This window comes from Pseudophryne corroboree, chromosome 5, assembly GCF_028390025.1.
Source record: "Pseudophryne corroboree isolate aPseCor3 chromosome 5, aPseCor3.hap2, whole genome shotgun sequence".
Classification (NCBI taxonomy): domain Eukaryota; kingdom Metazoa; phylum Chordata; class Amphibia; order Anura; family Myobatrachidae; genus Pseudophryne; species Pseudophryne corroboree.
In genome coordinates this window covers 833,676,725-833,700,126 of record NC_086448.1, presented here as the reverse complement: position 1 = coordinate 833,700,126, position 23,402 = coordinate 833,676,725, and the positions used below count along the sequence as shown (strand labels likewise).

The 23,402-nt window shown below is 50.1% G+C and overlaps 1 protein-coding gene across 1 annotated transcript; it reads left to right on the top strand.

The window, feature by feature from the left end:
* Positions 1-21,471: 21,471 nt before the first annotated feature.
* LOC134929695 (paraneoplastic antigen Ma1 homolog) lies at positions 21,472-22,878 on the top strand. Its single transcript, XM_063925274.1, has one exon. It carries the CDS (start codon positions 21,472-21,474, stop codon positions 22,876-22,878), a length of 1,407 nt encoding a protein of 468 aa, XP_063781344.1.
* Positions 22,879-23,402: the final 524 nt, after the last annotated feature.

Genomic DNA, 23,402 nt, shown 5'->3' with positions numbered 1-23,402 from the left:
GAGGAAAGAATTTATTGTTATAACACAGTGAGTGTCCTACCAGCTCACACCTCAAACACACCGTAGAGCGTGGCATTCAGTAGAATACCAGCCAACGGTATGAACAAAAACACAGCCACATGCTAAGACAATATGTAACACAACACGTGTGACCACAGAAGCAAAAATACGACCCTGCATGCTATGTCATGAACAACGGTAGCAACCGCCAGACAGAAAGTACACACCCCTAGGGTGTAACCAAAAGCAAGAACTGCAGATACCGTACGCACTGGGACGGGTGCCCAGCATCCTCTACGGACTAAGAGAAAAGGATTTACCGGAAGGTACCAAAATCCTATTTTCTCATACGTCCTAGAGGATGCTGGGGACTCCGAAAGGACCATGGGGATTATACCAAAGCTCCAAAACGGGCGGGAGAGTGCGGACGACTCTGCAGTACCGAATGAGCAAACATAAGGTCCCCAAAACTCGCAGAGCATCGCAAAAGCGTTTGACCCCGACCACGAAACCCCTCGGCAAAGATGAACCACCAAGACTCCTCGGGCATTGGCCCAAGCAAAACCTCTCTTCCCAAAAAAAGGAACCTCCACCGACTACGGTGACGGCAAAGCAACCTGAGAGCGAACCTGCCAAACCGCAGCACAGATACGGCACGAAACAAACTGCATAACGCAGTTCCCCAAAGTAGGCTGGGAACATACCATATAAACAGGGCCCCTGTTTCTTCACACTGAGCCAAAGTGATGACCTACATACTCAACTCCCTGGCTAGCTCAAGGGAATTTGAACCAACTAATGCCTAAGTAACCCCCGGCATCAAATTAGGCAGATTTCTGCGAAACCCAGAAACCACTCTTGGTAGAACTACCAATCGAGTACTCAATTCCTCTCTATCCACCTGAAATATCAAACAAGGCTCTTGTGAGACAAAACCACCACTTCCGACACCCGCCTCGCGGATGTCAAAGTCAATAGCCTGACCACTTTCCAAAAGAGAAATTTCGTATTGAAACGTATTAGGTTTGTCTCCACATTGGCTTGTAAATTATGGATAAGCATGACTTAGCTGAAAATCCTCCATAGGAGCCTTCCTGGATACACACGGATACACATAATTACTCCAACAACGGTGGTAACGCAATGCCGTCAGTTCTTTCCTAGCCTGAAGAATTGACGAAACGACTTCACTGGGAACACCCATTCAGCTTAGAACACGACATTCAACCGCCCCGCCGTTAAATGCAGACGCGGTAAGTCGTGATACACGCCCCGAACTAGCCGCAACATTACCTCACTTAAAGGAAGAGGGCCGTAATTTTCTATGATTAAACCATGAAAAATTGGATATCCAACCCTCGCTGGTCAGACCGGATTCAGGAGGATCCTTGGAACCTTTGAACATCTTACGCTTACCACTGTCCGAAAGGTGAAAACGGAGAGACCACCTAGACTGACTAAAAAACACCCACGGTGTCACGAGGATGTCCACTGCTATATCCTGAGTGTCCCTTAACCTGGAACAATCTCCTCGAGGCCTCTCGTTGAGGCGGGACGCCAACATGTCCAATTGCGACACTCCACAAAGACCTGACACCTCTGGGAAAGCTTCTTGATTATGACAGTATTTCTCCCGGCTGGATACAGTGTCCTCAAGGAAAATCTATTTCTCCGTCATTTACTTCAGTAACGAAGACTGCTAACATAGCGTTTTCCAGACTGCCCACTCAACAGCAAACTGTGCATCTTCTGCCATTTCCGCTTTTCCTTGTTGCGCCCTAGCGGCTTACTTACGCTATTGCTGACAAGTTTTCTGGCAGAATTAACACGGGCAGAATACGAAGAATACGTTCGTCTAAAATAGCTCTTCATTCAAGCCAGCTTACAGCAGACAAGTTTCCCAACTTGACCTCATCCTCTGGAATTACGTCCGTTGCAAAGGACTGCTCCCCATCTTTGGAGATCTATATGCACGGACACTAGGATCTAACCAGGATCCCTAACCTTCACTTCTCTAGAAGGAAAGAACTGAGCAGACACCACAGGAGTGATGTCCTAGCCGTCCTCATTATATTCCGGTGCATGCTATCCAACTGGTCCCATGAAAACCACTCTGTAATAAGACTTGCTCACCGAAAAAGACCTCTTATACCGCATCCTTCTGTCTTATTAACGGAATCTATTGTTGAGATGTCACCTCAAAGCTCCTCCAACTCTGGATCCTCAGACCTCTCTGAAACCCACTTCTGACATCTGCGTCGTTGGGAACAACAGGCCAATTCCTGCACCGAAGAACCGTCAGAGGTAAACACCTATATGCCCCTTTATACCGGGACCACCCTGACGCACTTCTGTATAGTGTCGCGTGCTACCTCCCCTTCCATAGGGGAGAGGCAAGATCTATTAGAAACACAGTAAGGGGAAACAACCGTAACCCAGAATGGTCGCCCTATGGCTCCTATGAATAACACACAGGTCCTAGCCCATTCCCGGACTAACTAAAATTTAGTAGACAAATGGTCACCGGAGTAGGGACCAGCCAGATAGACTCAGCGACAAGTGGTATATGTAGTGGAAACAGAAACTACGTCCACTTCTGCGAACCTAACAAGGTTGCAGAACACCTCCCTTTTCACCTTCCACAGACTACACAGAAAAGTAAAGAAAAACAGTATCGAGCCGGTTAAACGACTGCATCCCACAAAAGAATGCGTCATCAACCGTTGTGAAGGAGGTGAACTCACAAATTTAGACTTACCAGCGGATACCGCCGAGATTGACTGAAGAGAGGCCACACCAACAGTCATATAGCTCCCACCTGCATCTCCCGGAGACCTTCTCCGCATTTTTCCCGGTCACACCACCTGCAGTCACGTGACAGCCTGCTGTAATGTTATAAGGAAGAATAAACATAGGCAAGCCTACGCCCCCTGGGTAGGATCATTCTATCGGATGTTTACCTGACTACCACACTCCCTCAAGTGCATACCTTGCATATAAGGTCAAAGTATAGAAATAAAATTTCACTTAGCTGTCTGTGTATGATCCTTTGCGACCGGGCTCTGCGTCGACCAGGAGTTGACTGTCATAATTTTCTCTCCGCGTTGTGAAGAGACTAATATTCGGACTCCTTGAGAGGATCGAAACCGACTCGTCCTGGCTCATCTAGAGCTTAATCAACAGAGCGGTCAGCACGAGAAGAATACCATTATTTCAGCATTCATGAATATACATAAATGTAATACACAATACAACACCCATCGTATGATGCATATATAAAGTTATAGAGGATTGTCCAGACCCGTCAGGTCCCTAGTGACAAAAATGTGTTGTGAATGTGTATGATCATGTACTGACGTGCCCCCGATGTGAATCTACCAGGAACTTTACGGCCGACAGACACTGATTAAATGTCGACAGCACGGAATAGTAAATGGTAAAAATAATAATAATAATAATAATAATAATAACCTGGGGACCCCAAGGGGTCTGAGGAAAGCATACCTCTACCATTGTAAAAACACAATATACACACATATATATATATATATATTTATCAATACAGGAACAAGGCAATAACAGCCTGTTAAATCTTTTACCCAGGTATTACCGTTGATGCCGACAGGACATCGACCGACCGCTGTGTCTCCTCTAGTGTGTTTACTTGATTTTTAAAAAGCAACCCGCTAAAACTTAATTGCGTGAATCAAGTACCGGCAAGCGTCGGCAAAGCCAAGCGTTATCCCCACAGGAGCTTTTGACAAAGCCCTCACACCTGTCGACATATGTCGTTAACGAATAGTGTGTAAGTAAAAAGAGACACAATGACCTTATGTTAACACAACCAGGAGTATGCGCCCATTAATTAACATAATGCTATATTTGACCCATATAGCATTAATAGTACTGTGTCCCCCTTCCTTCAGTAACTTTTGGCGGGGACCTGAGGAAAAAATGGCGCTGATACCTGTGTAAGAGCTAAGCTCCGCCCCTCCCGGCGCGCTTAAGCCCGCACAACATAAATCTGAAATTTATCTAGGCACTAATATACAGGGATTAATCCCCTGCATATATGCCTAAATATATATATATATATATATATACATAGGCATATATATATATAAACACACATATCACACGCAGCCCAGGATGCCCCCCCACCCCCCCGCGCCCTGCACCCACGAAAACCGTTGGTGTGTGGGAGCGATGGATAGCGTAGAGCTCACCTGAAACATGCCGTCCAGGACGCTCCCGCCCGGCGCCCTGCACCCATGAGGCCGGAGACGGAGAAGAGATGGCGCACAGTGCGCTCCACCCTGCCAGCTTACGTCTGTTCTTCCCCCTCGGCGCCCTGCAACTCTGGAGCCGGCGTCTGAGGACCCCGGCGTGAAGTGCGCGGGAACTTGCTGGCGGGGTCCGGGGCACAGCGCCTCGGCCCCGCCGGACGCTATTGTAAAAATACATTGTCCAGGGCGCTCCCCTCCCCAGCGCCCTGCACCCGGGAAAACCAGCGGCGGCCAGGAAATGGCACGTAATGCGCCACGATGAGCTGCCGGGGACCCGGGACCCAGAGTCCCGGCAGCAACAGTTACAATAAAAAGTATAAAATATTTTAAATAAAATATACAATGGCCCCAATAATAAGCTGGCCAGGGCGCCCCCCCCCAGCGCTGACTGCTGAGGGAAGGAAGGAGGGAGGGAGAGGGTGCTATATGCTGACGGGGGTAGGAACCGATCCACTTTCATGTCAGACCCAGGAAAACCCAGTAACTGCTGCCCAGGGCGCTTCCCCCCCAGCGCCCTGCACCCTGAGAGTGCGTTGGTGTGTGGGAGCATGGACTGTAGCACAATCTGTTACCTCCGTTACTGAAGTCTTCTGCCGTCACTGAAGTCTTCGGTTCTTCTAATACTCACCCGGCTTCTTTCTTCTGGCTTCTGTGAGGAGATTGACGGCGTGGCTCCGGGAACAAGCAGCTAGGCGCACCAAGTGATCGAACCCTCTGGAGCTAATGGTGTCCAGTAGCCGAGAAGCAGAGCCTTGAAACTCACAGAAGTAGGTCCTGCTCCTCTCCCCTCACTCCCACGCTGCAGGAAGCCTGTAGCCAGCAGGTCTCCCTGAAAATAAAAAACCTAACATAAAGTCTTTCAGAGAAACTCAGTAGAGCTCCCCTAGTGTGTGACCCATCACTCCTGGGCACAAAGTCTAACTGAGGTCTGGAGGAGGGGCATAGAGGGAGGAGCCAGTTCACACCCAGTTTAAGTCTTTATAGTGTGCCCAGCCTCCTGCGGATCCGTCTATACCCATGGTCTTTTCGGAGTCCCCAGGATCCTCTAGGACGTATGAGAAATGTGCACTATTTGGATTAAATATGTGATGTGTTTTGATAGCTTTCCATGCGTTCACAAACTCTACAGTAAATACTCATACTACGCACTAATGAGCAGGACCGCGGGAGCGACCATACGCAAATTGCGGATATGCGCACGCATGGCAGAACAAGTACACGCGCGGAGGCCATCTGTGTGCAGTTTGTACGTGATGTGTGTACTGCAATATTTTTCGACTTTGACAATATACATACAGTACTGTGCGAAAGTTTTAGTCAGGTGTGAAGAGAATGCTGCAAAGGAAGGGGCTAATTCAGGTTGGATCGCAGCGTGTGATCCAACCGGAATTTTTGCTAAAAAGAAGCATGCGCAGTGCCCGCAGAAAATGCGATCGCCTCTGCCTGGCTCAATCAGGCAGAGGTGGTTGCGGGGCGGGGGGCGGCAACGCTCCATTTCCAGGGAGAAGACGGATCATTGCAGCGCGAACGGGGGCAGAGTCGGCCGGAAAGGTGCATGTCAGGGCGTGTTCATTGCGGCTGCGTGGTCACACACAGCCGCCGCAACAGGTAAGATGCGCCGGGACTACTGGGGGCGGGAGCCGTCCTTAATTTCTGCTAACAAGCACAATTGAGATGGGATTGCAATATCTGCTTGTGAAAGGGGGGGGGGGGAGGTGCTGGTCAGTATGCTGGGCGGTCTTGCTCAGCATTGGTGCGGCCCCAAGCTGCTAGGAAAAGGAGAGTAAATTCTGCTGATTAGCAGCATCTGCAATCCTTACTGAATTACCCCCTAAGAACGCTTTTAAAAACGTGTTAATAGTTTATTTTTATCAATAAACAAAATGTAAAGTGATTGAACAGAAGAGAAATCTAAATCAATATTTGGTGTGACTGCCCTTTGCCTTCAAAACAGCATCAGTTCTTCTAGGTACACTTGCACACAGTTTTTGATGGAACTCAGAGGGAGGTTGTTCCAAACATTTTGGAGAACTAACCACAGATCTTCTGTGGATGTAGGCTTGCTCATATCCTTCTGTCTCATCATGTAATCCGATGATGATGTTGAGATCAGGGCTCTGTGGTGCCATATCATCACTTCCAGGACTCCTTGTTCTTCTTTACGCTGAAGATAATTCTTAATAACATTGCCTGTATGTTTGGGGTTGTTGTCCTGCTGCAGAATACAATTGGAGCTAATCAGACGCCTCCCTGATGGTATTGCCGACTCCTGCCTTACTGGTTACCAGACCCTCTGTCTCTGTCCTGACTACCTGGTTACCAGACTCTCTGTCCTGACCACCTGGTTACCAGACCCTCTGTCTCTGTCCTGATCGCCTGGTTACCAGACCCTCTGTCTCTGTCCTGACTACCTGGTTACCAGACTCTCTGTCCTGACCGCCTGGTTACCAGACCCTCTGTCTCTGCCCTGACTGCCTGGTTTCCAGACCCTCTGTCTCTGTCCTGACCGCCTGGTAACCAGACCCTCTGTCTATGCCCTGACTGCCTGGTTACCAGACCCTATGTCTCTGCCCTGCCTGCCTGGTTACCAGACCCTCTGTCTCTGCCCTGACCGCCTGGTTACCAGACTCTCTGTCCTGACCGCCTGGTTACCAGACCCTCTGTCTCTGTCCTGACCGCCTGGTTATCAGACCCTCTGTCTTTGCCCTGACCGCCTGGTTACCAGACCCCCTGTCTCTGCCCTGTCTGCCTGTTTACCAGACCCCCTGTCTCTGCCCTGACCGCCTGTTTACCAGACCCCCTGTCTCTGCCCTGACCGCCTGTTTACCAGACCCTCTGTCTCTGTCCTGTCCACCTGTTTACCAGACCCCCTGTCTCTGCCCTGACCGCCTGTTTACCAGATCCCCTGTCTCTGCCCTGACAGCCTATTTACCAGACCCTCTGTCTCTGTCCTGACTGCCTGGTTACCAGACCCTCTGTCTCTGTCCTGACTACCTGGTTACCAGACTCTCTGTCCTGACCGCCTGGTTACCAGACCCTCTGTCTCTGCCCTGACTGCCTGGTTACCAGACCCTCTGTCTCTGTCCTGACCGCCTGGTTACCAGACCCTCTGTCTATGCCCTGACTGCCTGGTTACCAGACCCTCTGTCTCTGTCCTGACCGCCTGGTTACCAGACCCTCTGTCTATGCCCTGACTGCCTGGTTACCAGACCCTCTGTCTCTGCCCTGCCTGCCTGGTTACCAGACCCTCTGTCTCTGCCCTGACCGCCTGGTTACTAGACTCTCTGTCCTGACCGCCTGGTTATCAGACCCTCTGTCTCTGCCCTGACCGCCTGGTTACCAGACCCCCTGTCTCTGCCCTGTCCGCCTGGTTACCAGACCCCCTGTCTCTGCCCTGTCCGCCTGTTTACCAGACAACCCTGTCTCTGCCCTGACCGCCTGTTTACCAGACCCCCTGTCTCTGCCCTGACCGCCTGTTTACCAGACCCCCTGTCTCTGCCCTGACCGCCTGTTTACCAGACCCTCTGTCTCTGTCCTGACCGCCTGGTTACCAGACCCTCTGTCTATGCCCTGACTGCCTGGTTACCAGACCCTCTGTCTCTGCCCTGACTGCCTGGTTACCAGACCCTCTGTCTCTGTCCTGACTACCTGGTTACCAGACTCTCTGTCCTGACCGCCTGGTTACCAGACCCTCTGTCTCTGCCCTGACTGCCTGGTTACCAGACCCTCTGTCTCTGTCCTGACCGCCTGGTTACCAGACCCTCTGTCTATGCCCTGACTGCCTGGTTACCAGACCCTCTGTCTCTGTCCTGACCGCCTGGTTACCAGACCCTCTGTCTATGCCCTGACTGCCTGGTTACCAGACCCTCTGTCTCTGCCCTGCCTGCCTGGTTACCAGACCCTCTGTCTCTGCCCTGACCGCCTGGTTACTAGACTCTCTGTCCTGACCGCCTGGTTATCAGACCCTCTGTCTCTGCCCTGACCGCCTGGTTACCAGACCCCCTGTCTCTGCCCTGTCCGCCTGGTTACCAGACCCCCTGTCTCTGCCCTGTCCGCCTGTTTACCAGACAACCCTGTCTCTGCCCTGACCGCCTGTTTACCAGACCCCCTGTCTCTGCCCTGACCGCCTGTTTACCAGACCCTCTGTCTCTGTCCTGTCCACCTGTTTACCAGACCCCCTGTCTCTGCCCTGACCGCCTGTTTACCAGACCCCCTGTCTCTGCCCTGACCGCCTGTTTACCAGACCCTCTGTCTCTGTCCTGACTGCCTGTTTACCAGACCCTCTGTCTCTGTCCTGACCACCTGGTTACCAGACTCTCTGTCTCTGCCCTGACTGCCTGGTTACCAGACCCTCTGTCTCTGCCCTGACCGCCTGGTTACCAGACCCACTGTCTCTGTCCTGACTGCCTGGTTACCAGATACTCTGTCTCTGCCCTGACTGCCTGGTTACCAGTCTTGTGAGGAATTATACCACAATCTACTGCTTGCTTCTTCATTGTCCATTCAGTGATAGACCAAGCTTCATCTAAACTATAATTTAATATAATAAAAATACATATTTTATACTGGTAATTTGCGCTTTCATCTGTATAATGGGCCTAATTCAGACACGATCGCTGCAACGGCAGCAATCGCCTTCTGAAGCCCTTTGACTATTGCGCCCGCACACCCAGTGAGTGACTATTGCGCCCGCACACCCAGTGAGTGACTACTGCGCCCGCACACCCAGTGAGTGACTATTGCGTCCGAACACCCAGTGAGTGACTATTGCGCCCGCACACCCAGTGAGTGACTATTGCGTCCGAACACCCAGTGAGTGACTATTGCGTCCGAACACCCAGTGAGTGACTATTGCGCCTGCACACCCAGTGAGTGACTATTGCGCCCGCACACCCAGTGAGTGACTATTGCGTCCGAACACCCAGTGAGTGACTATTGCGTCCGAACACCCAGTGAGTGACTATTGCGCCCGCACACCCAGTGAGTGACTATTGCGTCCGAACACCCAGTGAGTGACTATTGCGTCCGAACACCCAGTGAGTGACTATTGCGCCCGCACACCCAGTGAGTGACTATTGCGTCCGAACACCCAGTGAGTGACTATTGCGTCCGAACACCCAGTGAGTGACTATTGCGCCCGCACACCCAGTGAGTGACTATTGCGCCCGCACACCCAGTGAGTGACTACTGCGCCCGCACACCCAGTGAGTGACTATTGCGTCCGAACACCCAGTCAGTGACTATTGCGCCCGCACACCCAGTGAGTGACTATTGCGTCCGAACACCCAGTGAGTGACTATTGCGCCCGCACACCCAGTGAGTGACTATTGCGCCCGCACACCCAGTGAGTGACTATTGCGCCCGCACACCCAGTGAGTGACTATTGCGCCTGCACACCCAGTGAGTGACTATTGCACCCGCACACCCAGTGAGTGACTATTGCACCCGCACACCCAGTGAGTGACTATTGCACCCACACACCCAGTGAGTGACTATTGCACCCGCACACCCAGTGAGTGACTATTACGCCCACACACCCAGTGAGTGACTATTGCGCCCGCACATCCAGTGAGTGACTACTGCGCCCGCACACCCAGTGAGTGACTATTGCGTCCGCACACCCAGTGAGTGACTATCGCGTCCGCACACCCATTGAGTGACTATTGCGCCCGCACACCCAGTGAGTGACTATTGCGCCCGCACACCCAGTGAGTGACTATTGCACCCGCACACCCAGTGAGTGACTATTGCGCCCGCACACCCAGTGATGACTATTGCACCTGCACACCCAGTGATGACTATTGCCCCTGCACACCCAGTGAGTGACTATTGCGCCTGCACACCCAGTGAGTGACTATTGCACCCGCACACCCAGTGAGTGACTATTGCACCCGCACACCCAGTGAGTGACTATTGCACCCGCACACCCAGTGAGTGACTATTGCACCCACACACCCAGTGAGTGACTATTGCACCCGCACACCCAGTGAGTGACTATTACGCCCACACACCCAGTGAGTGACTACTGCGCCTGCACACCCAGTGAGTGACTATTGCGTCCGCACACCCAGTGAGTGACTATCGCGTCCGCACACCCATTGAGTGACTATTGCGCCCGCACACCCATTGAGTGACTATTGCGCCCGCACACCCAGTGAGTGACTATTGCACCCGCACACCCAGTGAGTGACTATTGCGCCCGCACACCCAGTTAGTGACTATTGTGCCCACACACCCAGTGAGTGACTATTGCGCCCGCACACCCAGTGAGTGACTATTGCGCCCGCACACCCAGTGAGTGACTATTGCGACCGCACACCCAGTGAGTGACTATTGCGCCCGCACACCCAGTGAGTGACTATTGCGCCCGCACACCCAGTGAGTGACTATTGCGCCCGCACACCCAGTGAGTGACTATTGCGCCCGCACACCCAGTGAGTGACTATTGCGTCCGCACACCCAGTGAGTGACTACTGCGCCCGCACACCCAGTGAGTGACTACTGCGTCCGCACACCAAGTGGGTGACTATTGCGCCCACACACCCAGTGAGTGACTATTGCGCCCGCACACCCAGTGAGTGACTATTGCACCTGCACACCCAGTGAGTGACTATTGCGCCCGCACACCCAGTGAGTGACTATTGCACCTGCACACCCAGTGAGTGACTATTGCGCCCGCACACCCAGTGAGTGACTATTGCGCCCGCACACCCAGTGAGTGACTATTGCGTCCGCACACCCAGTGAGTGACTATTGCGTCCGCACACCCAGTGAGTGACTATTGCGTCCGCACACCCAGTGAGTGACTATTGCACCCGCACACCCAGTGAGTGACTATTGCGCCCGCACACCCAGTGAGTGACTATTGCACCCGCACACCCAGTGAGTGACTATTGCGCCCGCACACCCAGTGAGTGACTATTGCACCCGCACACCCAGTGAGTGACTATTGCGCCCGCACACCCAGTGACTGACTATTGCACCCGCACACCCAGTGAGTGACTATTGCGCCCGCACACCCAGTGAGTGACTATTGCACCCGCACACCCAGTGAGTGACTATTGCGCCCGCACACCCAGTGAGTGACTATTGCGCCCGCACCCCCAGTGATGACTATTGCGCCCGCACACCCAGTGAGTGACTATTGCGCCCGCACACCCAGTGATGACTATTGCGCCCGCACACCCAGTGAGTGACTATTGCGCCCGCACACCCAGTGAGTGACTATTGCACCCGCACACCCAGTGAGTGACTATTGCGCCCGCACACCCAGTGAGTGACTATTTCACCCGCACACCCAGTGAGTGACTATTGCGCCCGCACACCCAGTGAGTGACTATTGCGCCCGCACACCCAGTGAGTGACTATTGCACCCGCACACCCAGTGAGTGACTATTGCGCCCGCACACCCAGTGATGACTATTGCACCTGCACACCCAGTGATGACTATTGCGCCCGCACACCCAGTGAGTGACTATTGCGCCCGCACACCCAGTGAGTGACTATTGCGCCCGCACACCCAGTGAGTGACTATTGCACCCGCACACCCAGTGAGTGACTATTGCGCCCGCACACCCAGTGAGTGACTATTTCACCCGCACACCCAGTGAGTGACTATTGCGCCCGCACACCCAGTGAGTGACTATTGCACCCGCACACCCAGTGAGTGACTATTGCGCCCGCACACCCAGTGAGTGACTATTTCACCCGCACACCCAGTGAGTGACTATTGCGCCCGCACACCCAGTGAGTGACTATTGCTCCAGCACACCCAGTGAGTGACTATTGCGCCCGCACACCCAGTGAGTGACTATTGCGCCCGCACACCCAGTGACTGACTATTGCACCCGCACACCCAGTGAGTGACTATTGCGCCCGCACACCCAGTGAGTGACTATTTCACCCGCACACCCAGTGAGTGACTATTGCGCCCGCACACCCAGTGAGTGACTATTGCGCCCGCACACCCAGTGAGTGACTATTGCGCCCGCACACCCAGTGAGTGACTATTGCCCCTGCACACCCAGTGAGTGACTATTGCCCCTGCACACCCAGTGAGTGACTATTGCGCCCGCACACCCAGTGAGTGACTATTGCGCCCGCACACCCAGTGAGTGACTATTGCGTCTGCACACCCAGTGACTGACTATTGCACCCGCACACCCAGTAAGTGACTATTGCCCCTGCACACCCAGTCAGTGACTATTGCACCCGCACACCCAGTGAGTGACTATTGCACCCGCACACCCAGTGAGTGACTATTACACCCGCACACCCAGTGAGTGACTATTGCGCCCGCACACCCAGTGAGTGACTATTGCGCCCGCACACCCAGTGAGTAACTATTGCGCCCGCACACCCAGTGAGTGACTATTGCGCCCGCACACCCAGTGAGTGACTATTGCGCCCGCACACCCAGTGAGTGACTATTGCGCCCGCATACCCAGTGAGTGACTATTGCGCCCGCACACCCAGTGAGTGACTATTACGCCTGCACACCCAGCTAGGCTGCGCAGGTAGGGTGTTACTTGGCAGGTGCGAGGGGGGCGGGGCCTGACATGCGAGCGGACTAGCGCTGTTCTGGGCGTCCCCCCGCATGTCAGAGAAAGTGATCGCAGATGTACTATTTCTATCACATCTACGATCAGGTCTGAATCACCACCAATATTTTTGTTTAGTGTATAAGTATTCCAGATTACTTATTGGCATATATACACTTATATTTGTATATATGCCTTTAAGAGTGATCAGAATATATACTTGACCATTTTTTGTAAATCTATTTTTGCCTGATATTTTACTTTATATAAATCTGGAAAACATGTCTACTGGGGAAATGCATCATCCCAATATTACTTATTTATTACATTATTTATATAGCGCACACATATTGCGCCGCGCTGTACACAGCATATTTCAGTCACTTATGTCAGTTCCCGCCCGGTGGAGATTACACTCTATATTCCCTATTACATGCCCACACATACACACTGGGGTAAATTTACTAAGATTCGTATTTTTCGGAAAAAGGTCAAAGTTCAATCACGAATGACATCGAAAGTGTAAAACTGCAACTTTTTGAATTTATTACGACTAATTTACTAAGCTGTCGTATTCGGGTTTTTACTTTTGTTCCGATGTCGATGTCATTCGTGTTTTTTTTTTAATTCTTACGGCAGTGATTAGCAAAACACTGCCGACTTTTTTTACACTGAATCTCGGCCGGATCTGTGTGATCCGTGCTGGGGTTCATTTTTTTTTTTTTTTAAATGAAACAATGTAAAATCATTGAAAAAAAAATGCGTGGGGTCCCCCCTCCTAAGCATAACCAGCCTCGGGCTCTTTGAGCCGATCCTGGTTGCAAAAATATGGGGGGAAAAATGACAGGGGTTCCCCCATATTTAAGCAACCAGCATCGGGCTCTGCGCCTGGTCCTGGTTCCAAAAATACGGGGGACAAAAAGAGTAGGGGTCCCCCGTATTTTTAAAACCAGCACCGGGCTCCACTAGCTGGACAGATAATGCCACAGCCGGTGGTCACTTTTATATAGTGCCCTGCGGCCGTGGCATCAAAAATCCAACTAGTCACCCCTGGCCGGGGTACCCTGGGGGAGTGGGGACCCCCTCAATCAAGGGGTCCCCCCCCCCCCCAGCCACCCAAGGGCCAGGGGTGAAGCCCGAGGCTGTCCCCCCCCCATCCAATGGGCTGCGGATGGGGGGGCTGATAGCCTTTTGTGTAAATGAAAAGATATTGGCCCTCATTCCGAGTTGATCGCTCGCAAGGCGAATGTAGCAGAGTTACACACGCTAAGCCGCCGCCTACTGGGAGTGTATCTTAGCATCTTAAAAGTGCGACCGAAGTAATCGCAATATTGCGATCACAAACCTCGTAGCAGTTTTAGAGTAGCTCCACACTTACTCTGCCTGTGCGATCAGTTCAGTGCTTGTCGTTCCTGGTTGACGTCACAAACACTCCCAGCGTTCGCCCAGACACTCCCACCGTTTCTCCTGCCACTCCTGCGTTTTTTCCGGAAACGGTAGCGTTTTCAGCCACACGCCCCTAAAACGCCGTGTTTCCGCCCAGTAACACCCATTTCCTGTCAATCACACTACGATCGCCGGAGCGAAGAAAAAGCCGTGAGTAAAATTCCTAACTTCAAAGCAAAATAACTTGGCGCATGCGCAGTGCGAACATTGCGCATGCGTACTAAGCGGAATTTCACTGCGATGCGATGAAAAAGACCGAGCGAACAACTCGGAATGAGGGCCATTGTTTTTAGTAGCAGTACTACAAGGCCCAGCAAGCCTCCCCCGCATGCTGGTACTTGGAGAACCACAAGTACCAGCATGCGGCGGAAAAACGGGCCCGCTGGTACCTGTAGTACTACTAAAAAAATACCCAAAAAAAGACAAGACACACACACCGTGAAAGTAAAGATTTATTACATACATGCACACAAACATACATACATACTTACCTTATGTTCCCACGCAGGTCGGTCCTCTTCTCCAGTAGAATCCAAGGGGTACCTGTTGAAGAAATTATACTCACGAGATCCAGGGTCCCAGGCTCCTCGTCGCATCCATGTGTAATCCACGTACTTGAATAAAATAACAAACCGCACACCCGAGCCACGAACTGAAAGGGGACCCATGTTTGCACATGGGTCACCTTTCCCCGAATGCCAGAAACCCACTCTGACTTCTGTCTAAGTGGGTTTCTTCAGCCAATCAGGGAGCGCCACGTTGTAGCACTCTCCTGATCGGCTGTGTGCTCCTGTCCTGAATGACAGGCAGCACACGGCAGTGTTACAATGTAGCGCCTATGCGCTCCATTGTAACCAATGCTGGGAACTTTCTGCTCAGCGGTGACGTCACTTTAGGTCAACCGCAGGGCAGAAAGTTCCCACCATTGGTTACAATGTAGCGCATAGGCGCTACATTGTAACACTGCCGTGTGCCGCCTGTCAGTCAGTACAGGAGCACACAGCCGATCAGGAGAGTGCTACAACGTGGCGCTCCCTGATTGGCTGAGGAAACCCACTTAGACAGAAGTCAGAGTGGGTTTCTGGCATTCGGTGAAAGGAGTCCCATGTGAAAACATGGGGCCCCTTTCAGTTCGTGGTCGGGACTCCGTTTTTTTATTTTCTCAAGTACGTGGATTACAAATGGATTTGAAGAGGACCGATCTACACTGGATTTTGTGAGTATAATTTTTTCTACAGGTACCCCATGGATTCTACTGGACAAGAGGACCGACCTGCGTGTGAACATAAGGTAAGTATGTATGTATGTTTGTGTGCATGTATGTAATAAATCTTTACTTTCAAGGTGTGTGTGTCTTGTGTTTATTTGGGTATTTTTTTAGTAATTGTACTACAGGTACCAGCGGGCCCGTTTTTCCGCCGCATGCTGGTACTTGTGGTTCTCCAAGTACCAGCATGCGGGGGAGGCTTGCTGGGACTTGTAGTACTGCTACTAAAAACAATATCTTTTCATTTACAACAAAGGCTATCAGCCCCCCCATCCGCAGCCCATTGGATGGGGGGGGGGACAGCCTCGGGCTTCACCCCTGGCCCTTGGGTGGCTGGGGGGGGGGACCCCTTGATTGAGGGGGTCCCCACTCCCCCAGGGTACCCCGGCCAGGGGTGACTAGTTGGATATTTGATGCCACGGCCGCAGGGCACTATATAAAAGTGACCCCCGGCTGTGGCATTATCTGTCCAGCTAGTGGAGCCCGGTGCTGGTTTTAAAAATACGGGGGACCCCTACTCTTTTTGTCCCCCGTATTTTTGGAACCAGGACCAGGCGCAGAGCCCGATGCTGGTTGCTTAAATATGGGGGAACCCCTGTCATTTTTCCCCCCATATTTCTGCAACCAGGATCGGCTCAAAGAGCCCGAGGCTGGTTATGCTTAGGAGGGGGGACCCCACGCAATTTTTTGTGTGAAAATAAGCACTTTCCCACCCCTTCCCACTGATAGACATGCACGGATCTCATGGATCCCTGCATGCCTATGCAATCACGGCTCAAAAAAGCAGGTCTGCTTTTTTTTAGCACTTTTTTGCGATATGTAATTTTTCACGGCAGTGTTTTCCTCTTTGGAGATTTGCACTTTTTAGTAAATGACCGATTTCTACTAATTTGCTGGCGTATTTTGACCGATGGTGTATTCATTCGTATTTTTTTACAACTACTTCCAAAAAAATACGAATGCCCTCATCTCTGCCGTGATTTGAGTTTAGTAAATTACCGAGATGACACTTTGAAGAAATAACGGCATCTCGGTCAAAATCGGGACCTTAGTAAATTTACCCCACTGTGTCACATCCCAATTACCCTACCAGTATGTGTATGGAGTGTGGGAGGAAACACACAAAGAAAATACAAACTCCACACAGAGAGTGCTCAGGTCAGGAAGGGAACTCATAACCTCAGGTCTGTGTGGCAGTCATTGTTACTTTGTATAACAGGACATTCTGCGCAATTGTACATCCCCCGCCATCCTCATTCTTAGTGGTAGTAATAACTGAGCTATATGAGATTCTGTATTACCCTGGTCAGGCTATGCCCCCAGATGTGGGGAACTGGGGCACATTGGGCCCATATAAAGCAGATGGTACCCTGTACACGGATTACTATGACTCCTGCATTGGGAACCCATGTGTGGGTGACTGTGGGGCAGAGAGGTGAGGGTACAGGATGGTATAAGTACCAGCTCTATGGTATTGTCAGGCGGCGGGCGGCAGCGCGCCGGAGTCCAGAGGAACGAGGATCCGAAAGGATCCAAGTTCCTCCAATCAGCGGCGGCGGATTTGAAAAGGGCGCCGGACGCGAGCCAATCGCTGCTCGCGGCCCAGCGCCCAATGAGGAGTCGCCGCGGCGGACCAATGGGAGTCCGCCGCGTCATGGCTCCGCCTCCTCCCAGCGCCTTATATCAGGCGCTGGGCGGCGGCGGAGCTCATTAGTGAGCCGGGTACGGAGCGGAGAGGAGCTCCCGAAGAAGAAGCCAGGAGGCCAGCGCGGACGGCGACGGCGGCGCCAGAAGAGGCAGAAGACATCCCCAGAAGACGGGACGGAGGCGGCGGCGGCCCAGCGGAGACGGACGATTGGCGGAGAGTGCTGTTTGGAGCGGGAAGCAATAGGACTAACAAAGCTCCCCTCCACAGCCTCTCCCACCGGTCCTGGTAAGAGGCCCTGGGCCTACTTTACTTATTTGTAGATCCGCCTCCCTAGACCACCAGGTGTTTGGGCACTAGGCCCGTGGGCACATTCAGGCCCTCCCGGCCTGTGGGTAATTAGTCGGGCCCTTCCGGCCCGTGGCGCATAGAGTCGGCGAGTCTGGGCCGAGGCCGCGTGTAGTCGGGGTGCCACTCGGCCCGCGGCCCGCCGGTCCAGACCCGACCACTCTGTCATCCGGGGGTTCGGGCGTTAGGCCCGAGTCACCCTCCGCCCCACGGTAGGCGGGCACTAGGCCCGGGGGCACGTTCAGGCACTAGGCCTGGGGGAACATTAGAGGGCATTAGGCCCTAGTTTATTTTGGCCGACAGGGATACATATAAGGTGACCCTGGGCACCAGGCCCAGGTCACCCAACAGGCAACAAGTTAGGCGGGCACTAGGCCCGTGGGTGAAGTCAGGCCTCCGGCCTGGGCGCAGTCAGGGGGCGCTAGGCCCAGTGAGTAAGTACTTCCCCCAAGGTGAATAAGGTGGTACTGGGTACCTGGTCCAGACCACCCTAAGGGGGTAAGGTAGATAAGGCACTGGCCCATACCGGGAAAAGCATAGGAGGTGAGTAGGCGGTGCGGCGCTAACCCCTGCATCCGGCGGTAGGTATTTACAAGGACAGCACTGTGTTATGTGGTATTCCGATGTGTGTTGTTACAGTGCAGGACAAGTTACTGTTATGAAGTTTGTACCTAGTTTGGTTGCACCACACCCACAGAGTTAGTTTGAGGGCTCTGCAGTTGTAGTTAGGATAAGGTGTGACACTAGATCTAGTTAGGCCCTGCACGGCGGTTTTCTTTCTCTTGCCTCCTTACAGGGACCTGTACGGGAGAAGATCGGAGTACCGGAGTGTGAGACGGTGAGTAATCACAGTCTGAGTGTTTGGTTGTGTCCTTTCTATCTCCCTTCCTTCAGGGCAACGGTGAGCCTTGCACGGCTGTGCAAGGAGGAATTTCCACCTGGTGCGAAAGTGCCGATAGGTGAAATTCGGGCTCTGAGGCGGACGCCGGTGATGACCCCCACCTAGCCCGAAGGCGCCTTTTCCTCAGCCACATAGGGGTTGCAATCCACGGTTTGGGAAGACGATATTCAACGGATCTTCTTCCTCTTAGGCGTTCGTGCCCGGGTCGTCCAGAAGGGCTTCCAGGACTCTCGAGTGTTCCAGCACCTGCGAGTGAGAGCGTGCGGCGTCCGGTAAGTGGTACAGCGGTACGGTAGCAGACCCTATACGCCCTGACGTTGCACCCTTACAGTATACTGCCAATACTAAACAGCACCTTTATTGTGTGACTTATATGTATCTGACACCCAACAGTGATACACAAACACCCAGCACACCCAGACCGGCCTGAGAGAGTGACACAATTACAGGATAAATAATAGTGACTTCTAAATCATTTATTGTACAACGGATCCATCACTGATTTATTACTGATGTCTTTATATAGGAATAAGCTTGTAAATGAAAAATAGACAGTGTTGTGTATACATATCTTCATTCTGACATGTGTACAAGCTGTACTGCACCTGGGAGTGTACAATAGACATGTGTACAAGATGTACTGCACCTGGGAGTATACAATAGACATGTGTACAAGCTGTACTGTACCTGGGAGTGTACAATAGACATGTGTACAAGCTGTACTGCACCTGGGAGTGTACAATAGACATGTGTATGTAATAATATTTGTATATATAGTATTGATGAATAAATGAATATATATATATATGTACAAATTGTATAAATTATTGACTATGCAGGACCTCAGATATGTATATATTTACATCTGTGTATATATAGAGGAAATTAATTTCAATATATATATATGCGCTGGACTGAAGGAAGTACTCATTGTATATAAGGGAAAGGTGTAGGGGAATCCATCTTTAGGAAAATGCTGCTGAGGTAACCTTCAATTAGGACAAGGGATTGAAATAAAGAAGTACCTGATTGGAGGGGATAGTGCATGGGATAATCCTGGGCACATGTTGAAACAGGTGGCTCACGAGACCTCGGCGGGAAGAAGAGATCCGCGCGACCCTGATAGCCGGAGGATAAATAGAGGAGCCCCTCAGCATTGAGACACAGAGATTCGGGTGCGCAGCTGTGGGAGCGGTTTCCCCCTCTTCGGCGCTGCTGGGCTACGCTGAATAGTCAGTGGACGCTGGAGGAGCGGGTGCCACGACTACCGGTGGTAGTGTACCATAGGACGCTGTCAGCAGGAGCCGCCGGAGAATCCTCTTCGCCGGACGGAACTCGGGAGGCGGAGACATCCGGAGAGGAGGAGCCGCATCCAGGGTGAGAGGCCGGGGGAGCACCAGGGAGGACCGGGTCATCCCCAGCCACAGCAGCCTTGGGAGGCGGAGACATCCGGAGAGGAGGAGCAGCGTAAAGGACAAGAGTCTAGGGGAGCACTGAAGAGGACGGAACATCCCCTGCCGCAGCAGCAATCAAGTGGCGGCCAGTACGCTGAGACCTCAGCCTGTCAGGTCAGAACGGGAAAAGTGAGGGCATCCTAATATTGCCGGGTGCTTTCAGAGAAGTGGATTCGAGGGAGAGCGACAGCCTCACTGTCCACCAATGAGAAGGAGAAAAGGGAATGGACATTTCTTCAAATCTTCCCGCTATTGACAGGAGTCAATAGTGAAAACTTCTAAGGTCGGTGATCACAGCACAAAACATTACACCTAGCTTGTACTAAGAGACAGCGATAGGCAGAAGCAGATATATATCTCTCCCACCATAAGCACAGCATATAAAACCTTCAAAGGGAAGACTATAGTATCACTTACCCTATGAACAGTAGTGACTTTATAAAGAGCAGTGACTACTATATATATATATATACATATGCGAAGGCCGATAAGGTACTATTCAGTCCTAAGCTAGTTCATAGCTAACATTGTCAGATAAATTTCATTTTCATAAGGAACAGAAGAGGAATACTATAACATCTTCATATAACCTATGCAAGCTTTTCTAACTATTTCTTCTATAGAAGTGTAAATATTAGACTCTGTATTTGACGGTATAAGACATGTTAGCAACCTATTGAGGATATCTCTGGAAGGAAAATCAGTCATCACACACATAGGAAAGGATTGTTTATTTGCAAAGGATACAAAACAGTAACAGTTCAGTCAAGGGAAACTACTTGGATACAATTACTTAAACGAATTGATACAGATTGTTTCCATTCTACTGTCAGGAGTACAAATATTACAACAAGAGCAAGTAACTTATTCCATTGTTGATTCAATATCTCTAGATATATATATATATATATATATATATATATATATATCCAATAATAAAAGTCAGATTATTGACGGAAAGGAGGAAAGGTACATATATATGCATATATATAGAGACTCAAAGTGAAGGACAGACTTTCATGGACTATTGTATAGTATAAGTGGTATAGAGTTATATAAGTGTCATCTAAGAGTCTAGTATATTTAAGTATATGTACAGTAATAACGCTAATGACAATGGTAGCAAGGCGTATGGATGTTTAATAAGTAAGAAGACATATTTATATGAACAACGAATTTAGTGAGGATATAAGAAGGCCATAGTTATATATATACTGTCAGTGTGTTTAAAGGTTATGAGTATCTAAATTGCTGTATTTTCACTTATTGATATTAGTAAGGTACCTATTTATAAACAAAGTCAATTACATGTAATATGTGATATATGTCAATGTTCAGTAAACACTGTTATTTATCAGTAAATTGGAGTGGTGTGACCTTACCTGGATAGACACGAAAGGAGATCCTTGGAACCAGGACACTAAGGTAGTAGGAATACTCATCTGTAAAACAAAAAGACACAATCATCATAAGGTTTCCCAAACTAATCCTATAGCGTAGGTTACTACCTACAAGAAAAAGTTGGGTGGAGGCACATAAAGAAGGGTTACATTTGGAGTGCACTGCTGAGATCAGAAAAGTAAAATGGGCAGTATAAGTGGAGAAGATTTATATGATTGGGGGAAAAGAATGGGAGTTGATATAGCATGTAGTGTGGGTATTGGAGGAAATTTTGAAGGTATTTCAGATGAAGAGATAATGGGAGATATGGATAAATTATATGGGATGAGCAAACCTAAATTAATTGATAAATGGAAAAATAAAATGGGAGAAGTTAATGCAGTATTGATAACCAACATAAATAAATTAGACTCCTCATTAATTCCGGCCAATATTATGATAATTAGTATTCCAGACAGAAGGTGGAGAATTATATGGCCTATACCATGTCAAGAGGACATTAGTGAAACAGTGGTAGAAAGTACTAGTAAAATAAATAGAGAAGGAGATGTAGGAAGCAGTTATCCAATAGGGGGAGAAAGTTCTACTCATAATCCGGATGTAGCTGAAGGAAAAGATCCACAGGTGGATGCAGTTATGGACAAGGTAGTGAGTCACTTCGAGAGGTGGCACTATGAAGGTGGATACCGGAGATTACGGATATTTTCAGGGATAATTCCAGTGCCAACAGGAGAAGAGAACTACGAAACCTGGAGGGAGGCTGAAATTCAGCACTCTGAGGAATGGAGGTGTCCTGAACACATTAAGAAGCAACGTATTGTGGAAAGTCTTCGAGGGCCAGCGATGGGCATTATACATGCAACCAGACGTAGTAACAGTAAGGCCACTTTAAGGGATTATTTGGATGCTCTTGACTATTCCTTTGGAACTATAGAAGATGTAGGAGATATACTTTCTCGATTAAATCAAACCTATCAAGAGCCAAATGAGACTTTGACTAATTATATCTACCGTCTGGATAAGATATTATACAAACTATTGGATAAAGGAGGGATGGAGGCGCATGAGATTGACGACAAACGAGTGAAACATTTACTTAGAGGAGCATTGACTTCTAACCCTGTGGCTCAGAGATTGAGATGTAGCATGATCAAAGAACCTGCTCCTACTTTAACTCAATTAATAAAAGAGGTGAAACTAGACGAAGTACAAATAGAAAATAGAGAGAAGAGTCTGAAACGAGTAAAAGTAGTACTGCCCACTCCTGAGGTACCTGCGGTATCTGAAAGGTTATACTCTTTAATGGAAGAGCAAAACAAAAAACTGGATCAACTAATATCGTTACATAGTCCAGTAATTAGCAGTCGTCCAAGGGAGCAAATGAACAGAGGAAGAGGATTTAATAGGAGACCGGGCAATAGAAGTAATTTTACTTGTTACCAATGTGGACAGTTAGGACACCGTTCATTTGAATGTCCTCAGAATGACAACTCTAGAATGATAGTGAACAATACCGAATCTGTAACAACATCTCGGATGGAAAACGTGCAAGGGATGCCGATGAACCCCGCATCGACTCCCAGGTTATAACCGTTTGTGCAATGGGGAGTACCCAGTGGTCCACTACAGTTCCGCTTGGCATAATTGGACAGGCTCCAATGGTCCCAGCTTTGATTAATGGACAAGCCTGTCAAGTATTGTTAGACAGTGGATCCCAGGTGTCAATTATATTTGAGAGTTGGTATCGACAATATCTTTCGGATGTACAATTACTACCCTTTGATGGACTCGTGATTTGGGGTCTAAGTGACCAAAAATACCCTTATCTAGGGTATGTGACAACTCAAATTGAATTTCTGGATGAGTACACTAAATATCCCTCTCCTTTTCCTTTTTTGGCGTTGGTGTGCCCTGATTCTCCATCTGATCAGGGAGTGGTATCAATCATTGTCGGGATAAATTCACATTTATTCAAGACATTGGCCAATTGGTGTATACAGCAGGATGATCTGATGAAATCTATGACCAGAACTGACCATAATGTATCCAGCGCCTTAGCTATACCCGTAAATAACTGTAAGACGGCAACTAATTCAGTTGATTTTTACAGCAAA